The following is an 8,084-nucleotide window of genomic DNA, read 5'->3' on the forward strand; positions in this document are numbered from 1 at the left end:
CTGTCTGGACCAGCCCCGGACAAGCAGGCCACTGTAATCTCCCAGGTCCGCAAAGGCCGCTAACAAGTCGTAACTCATCCCAGGCCGTCAAAGAATCGATGCTCTCCGGGAGATCGAACCTTATCTGTTTTCGGCCCGGCTTCTACGATGAGCTTGGATTCATTTCTGTCGCGGACCAGTGCCAGAGTCCCAAAACAATATTTGCAGACTCGCCGCTGAAGCTGAACGCCGAGCAAAGCCGCTCCCGCTTGCCTTTCTGGCGGTGCCGCTACGCGACAGGGTCCCAGATGAGGCAGGAACAACTGCGGACGCAATGATAATCTCTCTTATATCACCGATAATCTTCAGAGATACGAGCAAATCCAACCCGATGGCTCTGTATAAAACCTCTGCATCCAATCCAGTGAAATGACTGGGCACACTGTAGGCTCTAGTAAATGGAGTATATATCAGCTTCAGTGGTTACTCAAATATTACTTCAGGGACTTCGGCAACAGAATTATACTTTAAACAAAACCGCAATGCATACATATATACTGTATGTAAACCAAGTAAGTACTTTCTTATTTTCACTGTCTTAATATATGTATGTAATTGTGAAATGGTATGAAATGCAAAATAAAATATTCCATAGATATATGTAGTGGATGACAGGAAAGTAGCTTTTCGCAGCTTTGTTTCCATTTCATATATTTCATTTTATTTCATTTCATATATACATATATATCCCTCCTATCACAGCCGGGATGTGGAGGCAGGAGCACTGGGGTGTCCAGGGCAGGGGGGGGCTATTATAAAATATGGGTCGCTAGTGGTGGTGTAGGGGGGCTGTTTCAGAAACAAACCATCAGTGGAGGGTGGAGGAACGAGGGCAGTGGGTAGGAGGTTGACTACAATACAATGACCTGCCAGTTCCCGGGATGATGGTAAACAAGGCAGCGTAATATACCACAGACCCTATTGGGGTGGCGACAATGCATTAAAAAAACTAGATGCTGTTGGAAGAACAATGTATTTCCCAGACGGCCTGTCACCCTCCCCACACTCCTCTACATTCTTTGTGTAACTTGTTTCAATGCAATCGGGCTCAAAAGATGTGCATCTGCATCTGTCCTTCCACACGCTACCACCATGTGGCGCTGCTTCAACTTTGGTGCGATTTGTCTCAAAATGGGATCACTTCCAAATCTTCACATATACAATGTGTCTGCAAAGTCTGAGTGAAAGAGATCCGTCAATTACTTTCCGAGTTATTGCGCTAACAAGATAAGTACCGTCGGCGGCGGACCGGTTCTGAAACCTTCTATGTAATTCCCATCCGGGGAATAGAGTAACTCCTAAACAAAATCCTGAATATGAAAATGACATAGAGGGTCAGGGAGCAGGAGCCGAAAAACTGCAAAACTGCAAAGACCCATACAAGCCTCCTACCAATCAGCAAAGATGGCAGCTGAACAGGGGTTCTGTTCCTCCCATATCCACATGGGCTCCCCTCCCCTGCCTGGTTTACCTGGGCCCACGCAGGGCCATCAGCAGGGAAGGAACGATGACGCCAGCAGCAGGTGCCCATGTGCCCGTGCAGTGGCTGGCAAGCAGCGGTACCCTCGCCTTGCCTGGCACCGCCTTACAGCAGCCGGCCGATTCTCCACAGGAGTTTGTTCTGCACCTCTACGTCACCATAGTCAGAAGATCCACACTATATTATTATTTTTCGGAGCTTATAAGATGCTCCTACCTAAAACGACTGAAGTACCTCAAGGCTGTTTTTAGTCCATTTCATGCAGCAGGACATTTACTGAAATCAAGCTTGCAGCTCAAGGCTACAACATCAGGTCCCCAGGCAGTGTCAAGTTTCAGGCTTTATTGTCACATGCGTTCTTAGGAACACGGTGAGACTCTTGTGCCGCGGTTGCATGGGAGGGGACAGGTGCATGGTGAGACAATAGGGCAAACAGCAGAGCAATAGGGAACAAGACCATGCAAGACAAAAGACTGTGCAATGAAAGAAGTGACAATAAATATGCAATATAATAGCATTCATACATCAGATTCTTGAGCCAACAATGCTATTGGCAAAGTGCCGCTACCAATCATTCAGTGGGCTTTAGCTCCTCAAGCCCACCTCAGCCTGTGGTTAATGCAGAGACGCTCTGTAGCATTTCACACGGCTACACTTGCTTGAGTGCATCACACATGCTCATTCAGAGGCCCTCAGAGGCACCAAAGCTGCACAGCATTTGCAAGAAAATGCTGTTGTTTTTTTTTTTTTTCTTTCAAACTCATCACATGCAGCTCCAACCTATGCTGGGACACCGTTCTTGAGACATAAGGGCTGAGTAAAAAAAAAAATACGGCCCTGATCGTGACCACGTTCCCTTTTCTGCCCCGGCATCCATTCTGATCTCCTCCTCCTGAGGACAACGCTATAGCAAAGGGTTGCCCAGGGTTACGGAACAGAGGCACTCCCACTGCTAGACAAAAGTGTCCCGCTAAACCACAAAGTACCTCCCCTTCATGTGGGACCCTGTTTGGGACTGACAGAATAGGGAATCGCAGATAGGCCTTTGAGAGGCAGAGAAAGCCGTCAGTAAGTGTCTCTAATTGCCCCGAAAGCAGCTGAAATCCCTGTTCTCCCGGCATCCCTTGAAGGATATAAAGAAGCAGGATCACTGAAAGCATTATTGCACGCTATCAATATTCCAGTATCTGCTGCCCGCCCGACAAGCCAGACGAATAAAAGAATCAAGGCTCCATCCATCCTCAGATGGCACTGAGGGTCTGTGCCAGTGATCTCTTCCAGGATCCGCCCGGGCTATTAAAAGTCCGGAGTGTGGGGTCTGGCCTGGAGGAACGGAAGGGCGGACACTGAAGAAGGCGATTCACGTCACAATCGATACAGTACGACCTTTCCGGGCGGCACGGCTACACGGGAAGCACTCACAGAGACACATAATCCCCTGGGGGGGGGGGGGAGGTGTGGGGCCTCCCCACGGAACGTCCCGGATCCCGAACAGCAAAACTCGAACAAGACCCCGTGTCGCCCCTGACAGGCGATGCTAACTGGAAAGAGTAACGATCGCAGGCTCAGCTGCCGTGAATGTCATAACTGCGTATACTCGTCGGACGCCTGCTTCCAAATACCCATATAAATCCAGGTCTTTTCTCTGGGACGCAAGCAGCACTGTCCCCTCCAAAATGTATAAGTCAACAAAACATGAGAAAAGGACTATTTGCTTAGCTGCTAATGGAGGGAGCAGCCAATGGCAGAGAATCCCGCAATCCAAATATGTTGCTTATCTGTGCGTGATTTCCGGTTTACGAGAACTGAACCCATCGTTTCGTGCCAGTCTGGGCGACACCGCAATCTTTCCCTCCCGAAGACCCGTCGAAGGCGTGACAGCGCGAGGGCCCCAGTAAATCGATAGGTTACCACGGTGTTGATGTCCCTGCCAAGTCATTAGGAGGGTGGCTTCAAGAAATGCCCGTTAATTAAATCTAATTATTAACGGTTCGCTTCTTTGGCAACACTATGCACAATGAAAACAGAAACACTTTCATTTCTCAGGGAGGCAAACGTGGTCAGTGAAGATGTGGTGTTTGATGTGTAAACACCTCCACTGGGATTGTATCATATTTACAGACATACTAGACCAGGTAAAGGTCAGACTTGTTTGACTTCTCCTTCAGGTAACTCGTCTGGCCTGTGTGGTAAGATTAGGAGTAGCTGACCTTTACAAAGTAAAAATGGTTAGCCTGCTCCCTGGAAAAAGAAAATATATAATAAAAAAAAATACATAACCTCAGCCCTTATACTAACTGTACCGAGGATCGCAAGGTGAGAATGAACGGCGACCGCCTACGTGATTCCCGCCTACACGAAATAAAAGTTAATTGACCGATTAACCAATTAAGACGAAAGTGCGCGTTTGCGTGAATCTCCAGTAAAATGAACTGAAAATTTACACTAGAAATTGTAGTGAAATGGGGTAATAACAATTATTTAAAACATTTACATCTGCGCCGCGATCGCTGGCGCATTACGGGCTGGACAAGCACGGGCACCACTGTGATCCGAGCATGCGCTCGCCGAAAGCGCCCCAAGAAACGCGCTCCTCTCTATTAATAATAATAATAATAATAATAATAATAATAATAATAATAATAATAATAATAGTAAGAATAATAATATAAAATGCTTCTCATTTATTACTAATGACGTATGCATCCCAACTTCGGATACGGCGTCTTGTGCCCGCTTTCATGTTTAACCGCGCCGTTATTGATGCCTTGCCCTCCGGTACCCGCTGGTCCTTCTGCGCGCCCGGGGCCGCCGGGGGGCCGCAGAGGCACAGTGAGCGGCCGCGATCCGGCGACACCCGGGAGTCGCACGCCGACCTCGCCGTTCCGGCTACGGGGGTGTGTGCCGGCAGAAGGGGGTCGGCAAAGTCGGGGAGGGGGGGGGGAGTGACACGGCAATGCGATCAAACGGGCCAGCCTGGCTCCATCCTTTGCAGATTCAGTAGGTTTTCTGTGTGGTTGCGCCAGTATTTAATTTAATCCGTGGTACGAACAGACAGCGGCATTAAAGGCTAGACGTCTATTGCGTAAAATAAAAGCTATTTTCTAGTTTGGTGTCTTTTTTAAAAGAATAAAATGAGGGGAGCATTTTAGGGCATCGCAGACGGAAAAGCTAATACGACGACGACCCCAAGATGCCGAAAGCTGCAAATACCGTGTTTCTGCGCAATGCACAGTGCAATTGCTACATCTGGGAAATCACACCTCGGGTGAGCCTACAAATTATATCATAAACAGCAGTTTTTATAACGTAAAAAATGGCCATTCGGTGTTTTTTTTTACCCGGGTGGCGGCGTAGCATTGAGAAACGAACAAGAAAGCTTCTCAACAAGGATAAAATGCACATATAATAGGTCAACCGAATTGCATCCTCTCAAATATAACATCACCAGCAGGCATCAACATGAACAACGTAAACGTCATTTTTTCATAAAGTTATTACTGTGTCCTTTTACCACAACTGCAAATGCAACCTTAAATTAACCCAAAATACAGAACATATCCTGGTGCTTAGCACACAGAATAATGTCTCAAGCCTGGCGATCATCATGGTAATGCGACAGTTATTTAAGTATAAAATGCATAATACCAATTACAGATACTGATTTAAAAATCATTTGCATTCCCAACGTATTCCCATCCTTATTTTTAAAGTTGTGAATAAATGTTGCAAATGTATTGAACCACGCTGTTGTTTACGGGGACATGAGTGTTAACTGGTCTCAGATTGTATTTCCCCTGTTTAACCATAAGGAATCAGCCCGAAACTTGTTCCCGATCAGAATAAGTTAATCGCCGCCTTTTGCCAGGGCGTGTATTTTTTAGGTTGCGCATCCGACGCGTTCGATGCCCAAACGGTGCGGCGAAGACCTACCGGCGGCCACGGGCAGGAACAAACCCTGCAAGAGCCGCGAAACTCGTGCGAAAAGCAACAGCAGCCGATCCAGGACGGACTTTTGACACAATGTACCACAGGGGGGGGGGGGGGCTGCAACATCGCGGGCAGATACGTGCGGGGAATGCGCGCGACTGCCCGGTCCGCCACGCTCCAAAGCTGCGTTTGCGCGGAAGTGTTACGGGTCGGACGCTTGCAAAGTTTCAAGCCGCGCTTTACCTTTTAGAAGGATCCCGCAGAGGCTGTAGAGGGCGAAGAGCAGATGCTGTTTGAGGATCATATTCTTCTCGGTTCCTTCAGCCGGCCGCGCGGAGATAACTGGGCTTCGCGTCCTCTTCTGCCTCGTCCCTCCGTACGCAGGCGAGTCTATCCAGGTGAGGCTTCCCCTATCAACAATAGGCTCCTCTCCAGCGATGAGCTGCGCTTCCTTCGTTCAGGGTCCCGCCGATCTCCGAGGTGCCGCTGCCGCTGCGAGCCAATTGCGAGCGTCGGGAAGCCGCTTCTGCAACAGAGCGCTAAAAAAAAGTGCAGCTTTAGCTTTTCTCGCCTCTCGGGAGCGACTGCCGGCAGAGTCCCGCCCCCGCACACTGACAGATGAGGGCGCTCGACCAATAGCGGCCCGTCCGCAAAATATTCAGGCAGCTGCGGCTTACAAATGCAGGGGACCGCCCGGCGAGAGGGGGACAAGGCGGACAGCGGTCCGCCGACGTTTAGGGGTAGATGGCCGCAGACTGGCGTGTCTAATGGCCAATTCCAGCCTGCGATCCCTAATCGGAGCTAAATGCAGCGCCCGTTGCAGCAGCCGGTCCTGGGAGAAATCTCACGCCTTCCTGTGGTCTGGTAGCTCCTGGGGGATGTTAACCGTGCGAGGGGTAGAGCGAAGCAGCGCTTCACCGTAATGGTACTGAATGGACAGCAGTCGGAGTCTTAAAACGTTCCGAGAACCAGCCGATCGGACTACAACTTTAATTTAGCACATATAGTATGAACTGCATCAATATCGATATATTTCAAAGTGAAGTTACGCTGTCAACGTTAAAAATGTCTATTATTATTATTATTATTATTATTATTATTATTATTATTATTATCGGACCTTGGAAACATAATCGAAAGCGTTGCGTTTTGAAGTCCACAAAATTTGACTGGATGATATTGCATTGATATTCTATTTGAATATTGTAGATGTTCTTTTTAAGAACTTTCATGTAACGTGGTTTACATACATCAGAAACTTTCACTCAGCTTAAACGAGGTCTTACCATGTATTTATTGGCGCCCCGGTCTGGAAAACTAAATAACATTACAAACAGCCACATCTTATATATCCATCATATGCTTACTGTTTAATTCAGTTTCATTATACACCCATTTTATAGTGCTTATTTGTACATTCCTACACACACAGATTTCATGAGACGCAGATCTTTGTTTTAAATGATATGATCGTATGTGCTTTGCATTGAGTTTGTTGCTCGATAATTTTTGGCTGTGTCCTTACTTTGCGTGCCCGTCTGTAGTGTTTAGGAATATCCTGATAAAAACAGATTTGTTTTTCTGCGTTGAAGAGAAGGCTGATCACACTATCAACTGCTATTTCTGTTTCGCCGAATGGGAAAGGAAAAAAGAGGAATAATCATGTAGTTATACATCCCTGCCACCAGGTGGAATTTACGTCTTAACAGTGTATGTGCACTTCAGCATAAGTGGAAATGCATGATTTCGTTTTGGTGGCAGAGTGTTCAGGAAATGATGATGACACTGAGGGGCGAGCCAGCTGCCCGATTTTAGGTCCATGGTCACTTGTCAAGAGCTCAGCAGGTGTATACCAGCCTGCCGGGGCAGTTTGGTGTGTTTAAAGCTGGCAGAGAAAATCACAGCTTAGTGGTGACTTCTATCACCACACAAACGGTGACTCCGACTTGCTGGCCAGGCTCTGCGGGGTGTCTTTTGCCCCCCTTTGGGGGCACAGTGGCATTCAAGGAGCTGTGGGAAGAGAGCGGCTTTTCCCTGTATCTCACTTACGCTTCCTGTTTTGTGCGATCCCACTGGGGTCTGGGTCTGTTGCTATCCTCCGCCACCCCCCTGGCCCTCGAATCCGGCTGTTCCGTGGGGCATTAATGCCACCTCCCCGCTGACCACTAGCCGGCAGTCTCCGTATTCCGGCATTCCTGCTGCCCGCCCGTGTTCACCGTCCAGTAAACAAGCAGCATTCACTGCGTCTCCGTGGGTACCACCATTGAGTGACACCTCACAATGGTCTGAACACCTAAGTCTGTTATGCTCCATTTTCTTTCTTTTTTTTTTAAATTTAATTTTACAAATCGTTGCATTTTTAAGTGACATCTCCAGTATCCTTTAACCAGTAAATGCAGACGCTGATAAGGTGTTGGATCCATGCCTCAGTCAAAAGTCCCTCTAGTGGGACTTAAACCGATGACCTTCCGACTGTGAGCTCAGCTTCAGCCTCCCACCCGCTGAAAGGCTATTAGATGGTGTGGCTGATCTCATTTAGCACATGGGCCAGGCTGGGTTCAAGGTGCCCCCTCTTACCCCCCCCCACGAACACCAGCCTAAGCCCAGAGAACTGGCTTTGGCTTATTTGAGGGTG

The 8,084-nt window shown here is 48.1% G+C and overlaps 1 protein-coding gene across 5 annotated transcripts in view; it reads right to left on the bottom strand.

Annotated features, from left to right (window-relative positions):
- Nucleotides 1-6,074, bottom strand: part of cadm2a (cell adhesion molecule 2a) — a 312,847-nt gene extending 306,773 nt beyond the window's left edge. For 2 of the 5 annotated variants that reach the window (XM_072701872.1, XM_023805316.2), the window contains exon 1: nt 5,693-6,074. In XM_072701872.1, coding sequence (XP_072557973.1) covers nt 5,693-5,753 — 61 coding nt within the window. In that variant the 5' untranslated portion in view covers nt 5,754-6,074. The remainder of the gene's footprint in view (nt 1-5,692) is intronic. The other 3 variants (XM_023805321.2, XM_023805318.2, XM_023805323.2) reach the window with 3 other exon arrangements.
- Nucleotides 6,075-8,084: the final 2,010 nt, after the last annotated feature.

The sequence above is a fragment of the Paramormyrops kingsleyae genome, chromosome 18, assembly GCF_048594095.1.
Source record: "Paramormyrops kingsleyae isolate MSU_618 chromosome 18, PKINGS_0.4, whole genome shotgun sequence".
Taxonomy (NCBI): Eukaryota; Metazoa; Chordata; class Actinopteri; order Osteoglossiformes; family Mormyridae; genus Paramormyrops; species Paramormyrops kingsleyae.